This window comes from Dasypus novemcinctus, chromosome 8 (genome assembly GCF_030445035.2).
Source record: "Dasypus novemcinctus isolate mDasNov1 chromosome 8, mDasNov1.1.hap2, whole genome shotgun sequence".
NCBI classification, from domain to species: Eukaryota; Metazoa; Chordata; class Mammalia; order Cingulata; family Dasypodidae; genus Dasypus; species Dasypus novemcinctus.
Genome location: NC_080680.1, coordinates 26,939,994 through 26,956,820, shown reverse-complemented (window position 1 = coordinate 26,956,820; position 16,827 = coordinate 26,939,994). Strand labels below are relative to the sequence as shown.

Here is a 16,827-nt window from a genome sequence, read left to right as displayed (position 1 = left end):
GGAAAGTGAATATCCTCTAAGTATCTATTAGTATAGTGTAAATAGATTTCAGTGTAGCTCAGCAAGTCATATGATAAACTTTACCCCTTCCAGTCACAGTGGCATGCATCTATCAAACACAATAGCAGTTTTTCTCTATTCAATTCAATGGGGAGAAAATTTTAGAATTTGTTGTCTCCTCCCAATTTTTCCTTTATTCCAAACATAACCTAACCACATCCTTTCTCTGCTAATATTCAGTGGTCAAAAAAAGGCTAAGCAGCAAACAATACTATAAGAAAAATCAAAAAATTGTTTTTTTATTCCTAGTGTGAGGGGGAAGAGGGGAGAACAACTGTGTTCACCGTCATGATTTTATATTGCCTCATAGCAGATAAACCAAATTAAAATCAATAACTATTAAAAATTTAAACATTAAATAACGAAAGTTTTTGATTGACAAGTGTCAACATGTCTTAGTTTTCCAAAAAAGCCTTATGGCAAGTGGGGTGGTCTGCGAACTGAGCTATCCTGTAACGTCCATACTTGTACAACTTTAGAAACCCTTTTTTTGTTATATCAAATAAATGGCATCACATGAATAACTTACTTTAGAATTTTGTTCTAAATTAATTTCTCATATCAAACCATACCTCAGGAAAAAAATCTGACAATCTCTCACATCCATGTAAGAGCTCTACTTAAAACCTCAAACCACATTCCTGGAACAAGTCTATAGCAACTTTATTACTACAGAACTCACCAATTCCCTAAGTGAGGACTATTTTGAAGACATAAATGCCTAATCTTGTCACATAAGCCAACCAACAAGAGCAATCTAAAAATTATTGCATTAAAGGTACTGGTTCTGAGAATCCCAGTGTCAATTTTTAAAAATCTGGAGTAGCATTAAGCCATGGGGATGTGAGGGTAGAACCAAGTCAATCAGAGCCTTCAAGAGAGCCAAGTAAATTTCCTAGTCTCCTCCTACTTAATTCATTTCTGGAGGTCACAAAGGTTCAGGACATAGCAAAGATGCAGATCTACGAAAACTTAAAATGGCTCTATGAGACAGTAACTGAATATTGCTTTAGTTTACCACTCAAGAAGATTTAATTCAATCTTCACTAAAGAACAGATTTTCTCTGTGTCTGTTTAGGGGAACATCTGAGCCTTCTGTAACTCCTCAAGTCACCCAGGGTGCCTGGTGGGTGTGGCAGGCTGAGTCCCACCATGTAAGATGAAAACAGAAGCTTACCACGGGCAAACGGACACTTGAGGAACTGTCTAGACCACCCCCCTTCCTTTAACAGAAAGGAAAACTGAGGTCCTAGTTACTTGTGCATGACTTGCTCAGGGTCACTAAACTCCTTCCCTGAATGATCTCAATGAAGGATTTTACACAAAGGCAGATCTGACAGGTCACAGCAGCTTCCAGAGAGACCAACATTTCAATCTCTCCAACATTTCAACCTCGTCCTTCTGTAAAGACAAACAGGATGCCTGGCCTCTCTCATCTCACCCTAATCCTGACCTGCCGGATTCTGTCTTTACTGTTTGCTGTGGATGTCTTTGCATTAATTTTGAACTTTTTAAATGTTCCATTAAAATATTATGTAACAACTACTGAGTTATGGGGGACAACCCCATCCCCTCAAATTTGGCAACAGAGGTGAGTGCCTCACCCTAGTCCACAGCCAGGGCAGAAACCAGCCACTGGCCCACTGCTGAGAGTGTCCTGTGCCAGTGAGGAATTCGTTCCGCTTGCTGATATAAAACAAAGGTTAGCTTATCTTGCACCTTAGAATCTAGGCTCTAAATAAGCAGGGGTTTTATCTCTTTTTAACTTATGCCTCTAAATGACAGCCTGGCTGATGCAAATAAAGTTGGAAACCACTCCATTCTTGATGACAGCTACCCTCTTTGTATTACAAGGTTATTAACACCTGGTGGAGCTTAACTCCAAAGCGCCTATATTCCAAGAGCTAGTCATTTCCCAGTCTGAAATTCTGACTTAGAAGAAAATCTCAAAGTGAGAAATTATAGACAGAAAACACACATGGCTAAAAAATTTAAGAAGATTAAACCTGCAGACAAATAGTAAGGCAATCCTAATTAAGCAATGAACTCACAGGTGACACTAAACACTTAAAAAGGAAAAAAAAGAAAAAGAAAACTACCAAAAACAATTTCTTTTCCCAAGAATTTCTCCTAAGCAAAAATTTTAAGCATAATAGTTTCTTTTGTTCTTACACTCACTATAATCTGAGGAGAGTATCTCTCAGCTGTTTACAACTTTCTATCAATCCACAGCTTCTGGCTGACACAGACCAGTCAACAGTGCTGATGCTAAACTTTTAGAACACCCACCCTGCCCTGACAGTTCTTAGAAATTGTGAAGTTGATCAGCACAGGTGGAGCAAGAACGAGAGAGACAGCTAGCTAAGTGGAGTGGGCTGGTCACTCCACATGTGACCTAGAGGGCTTCTGCCACTGGCCCCACTTCCAGAGGGCAGCAGGAGGGGTAAGCAGAGGTAGCACGGGATAGAAGCACAGGATTTGGGGCGCCTGGTGACCAAGCTCAAGAGTCAGTAGCAGGTCCCAGACTCTGAACACAAGCTCACAGCTCTGAGCAGAACAAACCATCTACCCATCTACTTCACAGGATGACGAGACACCTCGCTTTTGAAATGTGTTAAGTGTGTACAAGTTTAAGCCACTGAATGACAACTTGTGCATCAACTCTTTAGCATACTGAAAAGACAGCTGGGTAAGGCTTATGCACGCATGTACAGTGTATCTTCTTCCCCAAAAAGACTGAATGAGGCAAACACCAAGCTACATGATGGAAAAATAAATTTAAAGATCATGCTGCCACACACATAAGGCACAAAAAGACCTTTTCAACGGGTTCCTATTTTGTAATGCACCCTAACACTCTGGTCATGTTAGAACTGTCTTAGTTTCTACACAAGAAGTCTCTACCTCTCCCTTGTATAGAGATAAAAGAGTTTATAGATCTATACATATAGAGAGATGGACAAACAGACATGTATAAAAGAAAAGCTCTAGAGAAAAAAATTGCCTTAAGGTTGCAATTAAAAAAAAGATTTAAATATCTATTTGCCTTTCTGTTCAGCTAACTTTTCTCTAACCAGCCACCAATGAAAAAGTGAGGGGAAGACTTATCAGGAAGTATTGACACAACACAGAGAACCATGGGCATCAAACCAAAGTAAGGAAACCACAATTATACTGTTCTTGATTTGGACGGACTTCCCCTTTAATACTTCCAGACGGAACACTTGGTGGTGAGATTTGACACTGAAATCTCTAAACTCGCTCCTCGACAAAATCGAAAGGTGGAAAGGGAGGGCAGTCACAGAGGAGACAAATCTTAACATTAAAGCTCTCTCTCCACAGAAAGTTTCCCCATCACTGCATTTTTTTTTCAGTAACAAAGATGTTGTCAGAAATGACAATTTTTTGTGTCCCCTGATGATGCCTTGCTAGCATTTGGTTATAAGCCATAAAGCAGGAATAATTTCAGCCTGTCAGGAGTCTCGCTAATGCCCAGTTTCCCCCTAGAGAGAATTCCTGTCAAATCTAATGAGAGCTCCAAAGGCCCTCTCTACAATATAATGAGCACTTAGGCCATGCTGGTGATCAGGCGGCAAAAAGCATCAATTTGAGCCTGGCTACACCCTGGGGGCCAGACGTCACCAGTTTTAATAAGAATTATGATTACTAGCTGCACCAAATGCCTCCTCAGAACTTATTATTAATGCGTGACATTCGGAAGGATGTTTTTCAAATGTAAGTCCACTTTACACTGAATTACAGCATTGCTTTGCGCACCACTCTAGTTAAGGGTCTGTCAGCATTTACAGTATAAACTAAATTTCAGAAGGCTTAACAACCTACCGTAAAGAACACGGTGTCTCTCGGCTTTGGACATTTTTCAAATTACTAAGCCAATTACACACAGTGCGTTATTAAAGCGCACGGGCTTCGTGGGCAGACAACATACACCCACAAATGCCCCTTGAATAGAGAAACTCATCGGAAAACCATTCCATTCTGCCAACATGGGGCTTCTGACCCTTTTCACCCCTTCTTCCTACTCAATAAAGAAAAGGAAAGGTAGCCCAGCCACATGACCTGTAAGAACCCAGGAGAACCACACACCTCCTTTAGCTCCCCCAATAAATCCAGCACCAGCACACATTACACAGAGGCGATACTCCCTTATATGAGGCAGCGACGTTATTAAATCCTGTGAGTTTATGAGTTTAAGAAAAAGCTTCATTTCCTCTTACTCATCGAGTATACTCGTTACTGGAAATGCACATTTTAGATGAACTTTTTTTTTAAAAGGGAGAGGTTAGACCCCCTAAGCTAAATTTATTTTCATAATTCATTTAAATGACCAAAGGCTAGCCACAGATCTTCTATGCTAGAAACCAACAAGTTACAAATACCTCAATAAGGCATTAGTCATTTAAACACACAAAAACAAAGATGTAAATCCAACACAAGCTAGGTTACCAACTTCTGCAAATCAGAATAAAATTGGCTTTTTTAAAAGGTCCAATTATATTATTAATAAAAGGCCCTGGACCTAATTGTCTCCTTCTAAACACGTATCAGAGAACAGATCTAAAGTACGTCAAACCTTAGCATTATGAAATCTATGATGAATTAAAAATCAAAGAACGCAGTTACAAAAGCAGAATTCAACTCTGAAACACACTTGCTTAATGAAAGTCTTTGAATATAAGAAAGATCTGAAGGCTGAACTAATCAATTTCTCCACTGTGCCCCAGCCGGTCAGCCATGCTCTTTAATTTAATGAAACAAGGGTTTCAGATGAAATAGCACATATACATCAAGTAAGAATTGTATTGTTGCACTTTGAAACGTGTCCAACTGTGCAACTTCATCTGATGATAATTTTTTTAAGAGGCAATCGATTTCTAAAAGACTTATTGTACCAGCGTCTTGATGAAAAAGTGAATGTCAGCATATCTCCAGAATACTTACACCCTGCCATTAATGCTTTCTTTGGCAGACAATGACTACTCAATCGAGGGTCCTTTGGGCTGAGCAATCATTTAGCTTTTCTTCTCTTATGAGGTCCTTAGTGCCTTGTTCCAGCTCAATACTCTTTTTATACACCATTATAGTAGCCATAAGTGTGAATTTTATGGGAACTTGCAAACTCATAGTCATAGCTAGAGCTTTCCAGTCACTAATCTTTTCATGCTTTTAAAACCACTAGGACCAAAGCAACTCCCAACATATGCTGTGGCCATAAAAGGATGCTTTTTTTCACCTCCCAACCTGCATCAACTGAGAAATTTTTCAAAAAGATGTCTGCTAATAAGCCACTGATCCTGAGGATCTCTTTACACAGCTTCAAAGCATAAAGACTAACCTCAGAGTTAGTCTTATACCTTGTTTCACAGGACTAAATAAACTTGAATATTCCCCTCCCACCCACAGATCCATACTTCTTTTCCAAACCAGCACAAAAACATTAGCTATTCTGATATGCAGAAACTCTATAAGATACCCAGGATCATTCCAGAGGAACATACATTTATCTAGATGGAAACAAGTTCAGGTCTGAATTGCTATCTGCCTATAACCAGACAGGTTTACACTTCCAAAGTACCTCTTATCTAATCATCCTAACATTCTATAATTGTCAAGGAGCACCCATTGCTGCAGTGCACTACCACCCACTTACAGAAAGGGAAACCAAGGCAGAAAAATGGTTTACAAACCCTCCACTACTGGACACAATGCCAGCATTATAAAATCAGAATGAACTGGCTTCTCAGTTCAGCTTGATTAACCAAAGCTTACCTGTTTATGCATTTCAATGTTTAATCCATATGACATTTCATAATACTGTAAAGAGAAAAAAAGGATTAAGCATTTTATTCATTTTTTTAATTCAAGTTTTGGTAATGCTAAGAACATGAATTTGCTTATTATCAGATGAAAAGGGAAAAAAGTCCAATGTTTGATACCTACCATCACATAGTGCCTCTGCATTTCTGTCTTTTCACTTGCCAGTTTCTCACATTCCAATTTAAGGCTACAAAAGCAAAACAGGCAACTTATTGCAAACATTATGTCAGTTGTTTTAACATCTGCCTCATATATTTGCACTTCAGGTAAAAACAGAGCCATTTCGAAAAGCCATAAACTATCTAGGTAAACACTCAAAACTTTGTCCTTGCATTTAATAGGGAAAAGCTATAAGGTGAACCATACAGGGTATCCTTTCAGCTACCACCCTTTTTCTTCTTGGTGCACACTTAACCACAGATGCCAAGACTGCCAAAAACTTGTCAAAGCCTCTGACTTACCCAGAAGGCTGACTCCTCCTCTTGGTCACCTGTTCATTCCTACTTCCCTGCAACTAAGTTTGCTTTTCTGGATTTCACGAAACCTGGCCTCTGCACAATCTTCAGTCTCAAACATAGGATGAACCATCTTTGCCAACTCAGTATGAAATCTGTATCATAAGCTACTTCTACAACTGTTGGACCCCTTTTGAAACCTTTGGTTTTGAAATTCCTGCCAAAGTATGCCCAGTAGCTACTGCAATGAAGCCGGCTGATCTTCTCCCTTCAACCGACTGGGTAAACACGATGTATGCAGGTATGCCTCAAGCTCTAAAGATACAATCAACAAGCAGACAAAAGGTCAATAACCAGAAAGCCCCTGAAAAGTAAGAAAATTCACACCCCAAGCCACTTATAGCCTCATCTGCACGCTTTTTCCCAAGAACCGTAAAAATAAAAATCATCATATCACAGTTTTCTTAGCTCCAATCAGCTAAGACTTCACAGGCGCAAAGGAAAGAACCAACATTTCCGGAAAGTCTATAATGAGCCATATACTTGGCAAAGTTTTCATTTATAAATCCTTTCAGTGGAGAGGTAGCTGTCATTAGACGAGGAAACTAAGGCTGAGATAGACAGAAATGTGACTCCAATTACATGTCCTACCCAAACCTACCCAGAATGACACCAAAGCAGATGAGCTTTCGCCCTACCTCACTACACCAATGATGGTATCCTAAAAGTCAGCCCTCCACGATGGACTTTGCCTCAGACAAACCGATTCCCAAGTATGGCAAATAGTGATTTCAACACTGGTTTTGCCTACATGAACCCGCACTCCAGGGCTGAGGCATCGATTGAATCAATGTTTCAGGCTCAGCCTGTTGCAAAATAAATAAGTTAAGTGCAAATATTGACGGTTCTCATGCAACTCCTAAATACACGAAAAAGGATTCTTTGGAACAGCAGCAAACGGGCAAAAGGGAAACAATGGGAGGAGGAGGAGGAGACAAGAGGAGGCCCGGGAAGAGCCAGCAAAGAGAAGAACGTGAATGACAGGTCTTAACTGCAACTCCACACGCCACCGCCTGGACGCAAATACTAAGTACAGCCGCCGCCACCCGGCTGGGCAATGAGGAGCACGCGGCCGCCAGAGACCAGCACCCCGACAACCACTCGTTCTGCCCGGCCCTGCACGCACCTGTGATACTGTGCCTGGAGGAACTGGAATTCTTCCTTGATCCGATCCAGGGACTCCGGGATAGTGAACTTGAAGGGCTGGCCTGCAGCCTGATGCGGCGTCTAGTGGCGACAGGCGAGGGGTTCCGAGGCAGGGGAATGCGGGTGGACGCATAAAGCAGTTAGATCAGAAGAGGGAGGAACGGGTGAGACATAAACAAAAAATAAAGTTAGAAGTAGCGGAAAACGAAGCCCCGAAGTCGCCTCTGCGTTTCACATTGGGGAGGGGGAAGGAGGACACTCCCCCGGTCCCCAGCTTCGAAAGAGGCTAAGGAGCCTCTTCCAGCTTCCAGAGCGGGTCACATTACGTGCGCCCAAGTCACTCGGCTGGCGGAAGGAGCAGCTCCCCGAAGGCTGGGGAAGACCTGGCCAGATCGCCGCCGTCGCCGTAGCTGTCCCCCTCCCCCACAGGAGTGATAATGACTCCCGGGATCGGAGAAGAAAAACAACTCCCTCACGCTCCCGGTTCCCAGAGTCGCCGGGGCCACCTCCGGGCGCGACGGAACCGGGGGGTCGCATTGACATGCAAATAAGCGAGACAAGACACAAAGGGGGGGGCGCCACGCCCGACTCGGGGAAGGGGGAGACTGTGGCTGCCAGGAGTGAAACCCCAGCCTCCCCTGGCGCCCCCCCTACCCCCCAGTCTAGACGTCAAGTGGGAGGGAGCCGAAAGGAAAGGGGAGGATTCCGAGTTTCAGCCACTCGGCACCCCGGCGGACCAGGGCCGAGGACCTTCCCAGCCTTGCACCCCTGGGGGCGAAGGGACCCACCAGGTTGCAGCAATCGCCCGTCTCTGTACGGAGCAGAAACTGCGCCTCCGCCACCTACCCCCCAACCCACTCCCTACCCCCTACCCCCTCCCCAACCGGGCCGCGCCTCACCGGGTGCCGGCTCTGCGGGAACATAGCTCCGGCGGCGGCCGCGGCTCTGCTCCTGGGCAACTCAATTCTTCGCTCAATTTCCAACTTTAATCCCAACGAGGAAAATTCAGCCAGGAAGCCAAGCAGAAGCGGGAGCGCAGGGGGTCGGGGGCGGGGGGCGCCGGCCACGCACGCAGCCGCGCTCAGCTGGGCGCACCGCCACTCAGCGCCCGCAGCTACTCCTCGTCCCCCCGGTGCGGGCTCCCGAGCTCAGGGCCACATTGCGGAGCGCCCCGTGCCCAGCAGTTCCAATTAACTGCGCGGCGACGCCAGCGCCCGGGAAGGAGGCGCGAGGGCTAAGCTCCAACCCAAGGGCCTCGGCCGCCGGAGGCGGGGAGGCGGGGGGCGCAGAGAGTCCCGTCGCGCTCCCCTCGGCGATCAGCGTGCGCGGCGCCCGTCCCGGGCCAGCAAATCCAGGCGGGCCGCTTTTCTTTGCTTTTCCCCAGTCCACCTCTTTCCGGATTACGCCCGCGGCGGCCGGGGGCGAGGAAGTGCAGGTGGAGCGGCGACTCCGGTTAACCCCACACAAACCTGGCAGCGATCGGGGCCTGACCCTCGCGGGTCCGAGCTGAGTTTTCAGCCGGGTGTTTTGCGGGCTCCCGGAAGGCAACGGAGAGCGAGTGTCGGGCCGCGGCGCAGGCTCCGCGCCGGGCGACGCGCAGCCTCAGCCCGAGTCGGGGAGCGCCAGATGACGCCGAGGCGGAGAAAGTGCGGAGGGCGCGCCGGGAGGCGGCTCGGCACGCCCCGTGCACCCGGCACTCGGTATCTCCGCGGCTGCACAATCCCTCCTGGTCCAATGGGGCTATTCCGTGGAGGGTAGCCCCGCAGCCATCCGCTGCTCCTCGAGACCGGGCAGCATCAGGGCGCTGCGCCCCACGCGAGATCGCCCAGAAGGGCCGGCCTAGCCACTCCAGACCCTTCCCCCAAGCCCCTTCCTCGGTACTCCCTGGCCTTTCCTGCGTTGCCTCTCCGCAAAGGGCGCTCCAGCCCGCTGCAAAGTTCTCTCACGACCCGGGGGACGACATCCACGAGCCGGCCGGGAGAAGAGCAGGACACTGCGCCGCCCAGCCTCCCTCCCCGGCGGGCGGGCAAACTCCGCGGGCGAGTCTGGAGTAGTCGCGGCACCGGTGGTCAGCGGGGCTTTGGTCCACGACGGGTCGACGGAGGTCCAGGCCGGTGACGTCGATCCCGCCCGGCCTCGCAGGGGGTGGCGGTGGTGCAGTCGGCCGCCTGGGGGGCGCGAGGCACGGGGTATCCGCCGTCGCTGCGCCAGCAGCCGCCGGTCCCGCCGCCGCCGCCGCCGCCGCCGCCCGCGCCTCTCGCGCCGGTTACATTAACACGCGGTTTCACACTCCGGAGCTAACCAGCGCCGGCCCCGCCCAGCCCCGCACGGGCGGGGACGCGAGCGCGGAGCGGGCGGGGGACGTGGGCCCGAGCGGAGCAGGGACAGCGGAGAGGCCCGCGCCAGCCAATCGCGCGCGCCGGGCCCAACGTGGGGCACTGACGCGACGCTTCCCCGGAGCCTATGGCTGCGCGACGCCGGCCAGCCTGTCCCCCTCTCGCCCCCCTCCCATGCTGCTCGCTTCCATCTCCGCCGTCTCCCTCGTCTCCCCCGCCGCCGCCCCTCCTCCACCCAGCCGCGTCCTCCCGGGCTGAGTGAGGAAGTGTTCCTGGAGGAGCCGCGGGACGCCGGGGCCAGCCAATAGAAAGCGGCGAGACGCAGAGATTGGCACCGACGATGGGAAGGTCGGTGGGAAGGAGAGCGGCTGGGCCCGGCTGTCAATCAAAGTAACGTGGGGCTGGCGAGGGAACGCGCGGTCGCGCGCGAGCGGGAAGGATCCGCGAGGGTGCTACCGCGGAACTGGGGTTCGAGTTTGCAAAAATTCTGCCACTTGTTCACTTTTTAATGAAAACCCTCAGATCTCGAAGGAAGTAACTCAGGCACGCACCGCATTGCTTGTTGGGGTACTCTTTGGTAGTTCGAGCCGAACACGTCTTTTGGGTGCAGGCTCCTTGTTTAATGCTACCCTTTTGAAGGTGAGGTCACACTCAAAAATTCCTCTGAGGTTTGTCTTTTTCCTAGTTACCTTTTCACCGAGGCGTGAAAAAGAGTGGATTGTGCATTGGGTGGAAACTGCGTGATGATCAGCGCATTGGCAGGCTTACGCACGCCAGCCGCAGAAGACTTGACCATAATGTCCACTCCGTTTTGCGCCCAAGGTGGTTGGCTTTGGAATTTATTGGAGGATCTCAAACCACTTTGCAAAAGGGTCGGCCTGCCTTCGTTTGGCGGGAAGGATTCCCAAGGGTACGCCAGGGAAAGGCACGCGCGTGCCAAGGCGCAGATGCCATACTCAGCCTGGGGCGCGAAATCGCGGGTCCTTGTCTTAAAAGTCCTGAGTGTGCTGTGATTGGGGGGGAAGGGGGGGAGTCGTAGAGTTTTAGGAGCCTCGCAGCAACGTGAGCATGAGTCTGTTTTCAATTCCTGGGAACAAAGGGAGACAATGGAATAAACCAGCACTGAGACCTGAAAAACCTGTCCCGCCCACCCCCACCTCCGTAGTTTGGATGATACCCCCGGGCTGAGATGTGTGTGGAATAAAGGAGAAAACTTGGGTCAATGACGTGGCTGCAATTCTTATGCGATGCAGTTGAGTTAAAAGGGATTTTGAAAAATTTAAATAAACGGGACATAATATGTAATTAATATTGAGAGACTCCCGTTTTTATCTCACTAAATACACCTCACAGTAGAAAAATTTACACTTCCTTTGTTAAGCTATTTCCACGTGATGCGTGGAACCTATAGGACAAGCATTTATCTTATATTGGAGCCTTGTTAACACGTTTTTGGTATTAATAACTCCCACATCCCCGTTACTTTAGTTTTAAGAGACTTATGGGAAGGCACGTATGTGAATAAATGCATTTACCTCAAAGATTTGCTTTTAATTTCTCTTTCTTGAACTACTGAAAGAATCATTTTAGATAATACAGTTCAGGTTGCAGTTGTTTTGAAATATGTATGACATTGATTTGTCTATAACTGCATCAATCCCAAATATCAATTATAAATGAAAAATAAAGAGCAGTTCTATCCAATCTGCAAGGCAATAGTAAATTGTTAAACAAGTTCCATAGTGTAACTTTGCAGTGCTCTCATTAAGTGGATTTGGGGAGAAGGCTATAGTATCCATTTGCTAACATGGAGAATGAAAAGGAAGAAAGTCCTACCTCTCTTTTCGTCCTTAAATTTGGTAATGACAGCAACAGATGTGTGCAGAACTAAGCTTTGTCCTTTGGCAATCTGTGTTCTTTAAAAATCTTCATCTAGTGGCTGGGCCACATAATGCCTGTCTTATAGTTACTTCATGCCATTATCAGCCCCAGGGCAGGATAGAAAGTTCTCTTGTGCCACAAAAATGCCTGTGGGTGCTGGGACAACTCTGGCAGCAGAGACATTGCACTAGCTTATCCAGCCTTGTCTGATGGGTACCTTAATTTACAGGCACATGCTGGTAATAAAGTTTAAGCAGAGAAATTAAAACAGCTTTTTGAGGGGCAGGAGCAAAAGTGTTATTTCTCTTTCCACCCACTTCCTTCAAAATCAGTTCTAACACATTATCTTTAAATGTTCTCTAATACAGCTGTTACAGAAAACGTACCTGGTCACCATCTTTCCCCAGTTTGGGTGAAAATTGGGGATTTCTCTTTTGAGGAGTGCTTCCTTACTACCAGTGAAGTTTGAATCACCAGGCCTTCTGATTTCCTTACAATGTAATATCTGGAGAAAAGAATGGTGATTTTTAAATTGGAAAGGCTTTAATTGTGTGCATAAATATTTTTTTCTTATTAGTGACTTCTATCATACAGACATCTTCCCTGAGAAAGGGACAAGTTTCTGCCATTTTCAAGGTCATATTTTCTCCACGATTGTCATGCTGCAGCAATTATATCACAAAACTCTCATGAAACTGCATTACAAGTGATGGTGTTTAAACAATCAAGTAGCTTTAATCTTATGTTTTAAATAAATAATATATGTGCAGATTGTCTGCAGCCCATTTAAAATAGCCCTTCACATGAACTCTTGTAATTTTAGTCATCTATTTTAAGTCTGTTAACCATAATCTTCTTTACCTTCAACATATTCATATGTTGATAATGTTTTTATAAGAAATAATGTTAAGTGTGCTGCTTCCATAGGAAATTGTCCCTGAAAAAAAAAAACTACTCTTTTTATCCTCTGCAAATAAAACAAAGATTGCCAGACTCTTCTTTTTTTTTTTCAACATTTTATTTTGAAATACTTTCAAACCTACTGGATAGTTATAAAAATAATGCAGACTTCATACAGAGAACTTCAACATACTCCTACCCAACCCCCAGATGACCAGATCCACCAATATTAACATTTTGCTGTATTTGTAGCAGCTTTCATTCTCTCTCTCTTTCCCCCTTTTTCTCTCCCCCTCTTTCTCTCCCTCCCCTCTCTCCCTCTGTGTGTCTATCCAAAAATCCATTTTCTGAACACTTGAGAATAGGTTGTACATATTGTGTTCCCTGAACACTTTTTTTTTAAAGATTTATTTTTTATTTATTTCTCTCCCCTCCCCCCCAGTTGTCTGTTCTCTGTGTCCATTTGCTGTGTGTTCTTCTGTGATGGCTTCTATCCTTATCAGGGGCACCAGGAATCCGCGCTTCTTTTTGTTGCGTCTTCTTGCTGTGTCAGCTCTCCGTGTGTGTGGTGCCATTCCTGGGCAGGCTGCACTTTCTTTCGCGCTGGGCGGCTCTCCTTATGGGGCACACTCCTTGCGTGTGGGGCTCCACTATGCAGGGGACACCCCTGCATGGCACGGCACTCCTTGCGTGCAGCCGCACTGCGCATGAGCCAGCTCCACACGGGTCAAGGAGGCCCGGGGTTTGAACCGTGGACCTCCCATGTGGTAGGCAGACGCCCTATCCATTGGGTCAAGTCCACTTCCCCCTGAATACTTAATATATATATTTAGGAGGTACTGAGGATTGAACCCAGGACTTTTTTCATGGGAAGCCGGTACTAAACCCCTGAACTACATCTGCTCCTCTGAACACTTAATAGTGCTCTGTACATTTCCTAAGAACAAGGATATTCACTTATGTAACCATCTTGAGCGTAGTCAACAAGTTCAAGAAATTTAACACTAATATTAAAGCTTATAGTCTATATTCCAGTTTTATCATGTGCTTCAATAATGTCCTATGAGCATTTTCTCCTCCCTTGTTTGATCCCATCCAGGATCATGTATTGCTTTTAATTCTCATTATCTCTGCAGTTGCTCTTTCCTTCCCATATTTATTTATTTATTTAGAGGAGTCACATCAGCTCCCTCTTTTTTTAAAGTTATAGGAACATATATACAACATAAACTTTCCCATCCCAACTCCTCCCAAGCATACCATTCAAAGAAAATAATCACATTCACAATATTGCAGAATCTCCATGAATTTCCATAAAACTAAAATTCTATCTCCCCAAATAGAAATCTTACACCCATTATAAATCAACTCCCTATTCCCCTGTCCCCCATCCTGGCAACCTGCACTCTAATTTTTATCTCTTATAAGTTTGCATATTCTCTGATATTTTCTTTGTTGTTGTTATCACATAACTTAAATTTAACATCCTAAATCTCTAACAATGTCATTTGCTTTGATGCCAACTTATTTTGATAGTATAAACAAACGATGTTCCTATATCCTCTGTTCCCCACCTTTGTACTTCTCCCAAATTACGTGTTTATGCATCATGAGTCCAAAGCCACTGATATTTCATTACCTTTTATGGATTTGCCTTTTTAGACCCTGTTAGAAGTAAAAAGTGGAGCTAAAAACCTAAAATACAATAGTACTGGCATTTATACTTACTCATGTTACACTAACCAGATACCTTTATTTCTTCATTCAGCTTCAACCTGTTGTCCATTGTCCTTTACTTTCAACCTGTGGCACTCTCTTTAGCATCTCTTGTAATACTTGTCTAGTGCTGACAAATTCCCTCCACTTTTTACTGGCGAATGCTTAGTTGTCCTGCATTTTTGAAAGACAGTTTTGCCAGCTACAGAATTTATGGGTGGCAGTTTTTTGCTGTCAGCACTCTAAACATGTCATGCCACTGCCTTCTTGCCTCCGTGGTTTCCAATGAGAAATCAGCACATATTATGTTTCCTTTGTATGTTACATGTTTCTTTTCTCTTACATCTTTTAGAATTCTCTCCTGAAAATATTAAAATTAAAATATTAAAATATGCTACCACATGAGTCTATTTGGGCTCATCCTGTTTGGAGTTCATTAAGCATCTTGGCTATGTATACTTACATCTTTAGTTAAATTAGGTAAGTTTTCAGCCATTATTTCTTTGAATATTCTCTCTACTTCTTTCTTTCTTCTGGTACTCCCACAGTTTCATCAGGCTCTCTTCATTTTTCCTTCTTCTTTCCTCTTTCTGCCCCTCAGACTGAATGATTTCATACGTCTTGTCTTCAGATTCTCTGATTCTTCCTTCTGCCTGCTCCATTCTGCTATTAAACCCCTCTAGGGAGTTTTTATTTTCTGTTACTGTGGTCTTCAGCTCTGTTTGGTTCCTTTTCATAATTTCCTTCTGCACTGTATATCTTACAGCCAGCAATCCCTTGCCAAAAGTGGTCCAATTTGACGGCCTCCCACAGTGTTCTATAGGAGAGTTTGGGGAGACACCTACACACAGGGCAATCAGATCAGGCCAGACATACATGCTCCCAGAATGTGCACGAGGGCTACTCTGCTTCCTCTGGAACCAGCACCAGGGAGCCGTGCTGGGAGTATGGGCTGGCTCCATGCCAAGCTGCTGAGGGGCCAGCCAGGGCACCACAAGCTCCTTCTTTTTTCTGGATTTGGGCCTCCCTCGGATACTCCAGTCGTTTAACTGTTTTCTGGAGCTTTAAGAAAGGTGTTTCTGCCAGTTCTTGCTGGTTGTTCAAAGTTTCTGTGCAGAGATGGAATCCTGAAGCATTTTGCCCTGCCATCTTGATTGGGGGGTGGGATCCAGACTATTTATTTTATATTTGCTGCGTATGTTAATTTCTTTCCATGCATTTGTTGCTGCTGATCCAATTTTCAAGTTACCAAGAGCAGAAGTAATTATAAAAACTAGGTGTTAGATAATATGAGTACTAGGTACAAAAGAAAAAAATTGTGGGTGCTGATTATAGAGTTTTTGCATCTTCTTTTAAATATATTACATTTTTTAAACTAAATAATCTCGTCAATTTTTTTCAAAGAGTACTTTTGTCATTATCCTCTCCCTTTTACCTGAGGGCTTGCTTAGATATTTCATTTGACTACTTTTTTTTAAACTGGGAGTTTTATTTATACCTAAGATTGTCCCCAGCATTGTTTTATAACCTTTTTCTCCCCATCCATTTACCAAAGGAAAAGATGGGGGAAGGGGAGGCAAAGAAGGGGAAAAAATCAGTAGCAGATCCATGCAGCAGTAAAACCTCAAATAAAATCACATCCAAAGAATCTCTTGCGGTTTCACACAATATGGTAAAATTAGAGATCGCAGGAAACCAACTAAATTAAACTGAGAGCATTTGAAGAGAAATGAGCAGACTTTATGAAAATGACACATTGGCCAGTATGCTTTTTTATCAACAATTTCTTTGTTAAGATGCAGATCAAAAGAACCTGCATGTGTTTTCATTTTGTTCTAACTGGAAAATTACATCCAGATGTTTAATAGGCATTTGGTTGGTTTTTCAGCATTGATTAGATATGTTGGTTCTGTTTGCTTACAAGTGTAGCCGGATCATTAGCTAATGCAAAGAAATGTTTGCTGTGAGTTGCTAATTAGGTCTTTTGGAAACCCTCCATGCTCAAGAACAATTTGTATAGTGGCCAGAAGAACTTGTGGGACTTGGGGAAGTTGTTTTCCCCACTCAGTCAGGGTGGGGAGAAGTAGACAGCCTAGTTCCCTAATCTCCCTTTGCCTACGGGGATTGCAGTGCAAATAAATTAGGAAAAGAGACCACACAGGCACTCCCCAACACGGAGATAAATGTGCTTTCTGGAGCCACCTCCATGCTGTCTTGGGGGGAGGAGGGGGCAGTGAACTTCTAAAACGCTGAACGTTCCCATGTGGAGGATGCTTGGTGCTAATGTTATCAAATACACAGCATTTTTAAGCATACTTTAGAGACAGATGGGGAAGCCCTTTATGATAAACGAGTGTACTTGAATTCATTACTGTAGTACTTATAATTAAAAATGTCTCCTTTGCAATTTCAGTACTTTTACAGGATTCAAGAAT

General features: G+C 45.1%; 1 protein-coding gene across 9 annotated transcripts in view; it reads right to left on the bottom strand.

Annotated features, from left to right (window-relative positions):
• The window catches only part of TLE1 (TLE family member 1, transcriptional corepressor), an 85,898-nt gene extending 75,953 nt beyond the window's left edge, over nucleotides 1-9,945 (bottom strand). For 3 of the 9 annotated variants that reach the window (XM_012519246.4, XM_058301607.2, XM_023584393.3), the window contains exons 1-4: nucleotides 8,459-9,845; nucleotides 7,540-7,640; nucleotides 6,022-6,085; nucleotides 5,851-5,895 (exon numbers count right to left, since the gene is read on the bottom strand). In XM_012519246.4, coding sequence (XP_012374700.1) covers nucleotides 5,851-5,895; nucleotides 6,022-6,085; nucleotides 7,540-7,640; nucleotides 8,459-8,482 — 234 coding nt within the window. In that variant the 5' untranslated portion in view covers nucleotides 8,483-9,845. Of the gene's footprint in view, nucleotides 1-5,850; nucleotides 5,896-6,021; nucleotides 6,086-7,539; nucleotides 7,641-8,458 lie in introns of all 9 variants that reach the window. The other 6 variants (XM_004477504.4, XM_004477502.4, XM_012519247.3 and 3 more) reach the window with 6 other exon arrangements.
• Nucleotides 9,946-16,827: the final 6,882 nt, after the last annotated feature.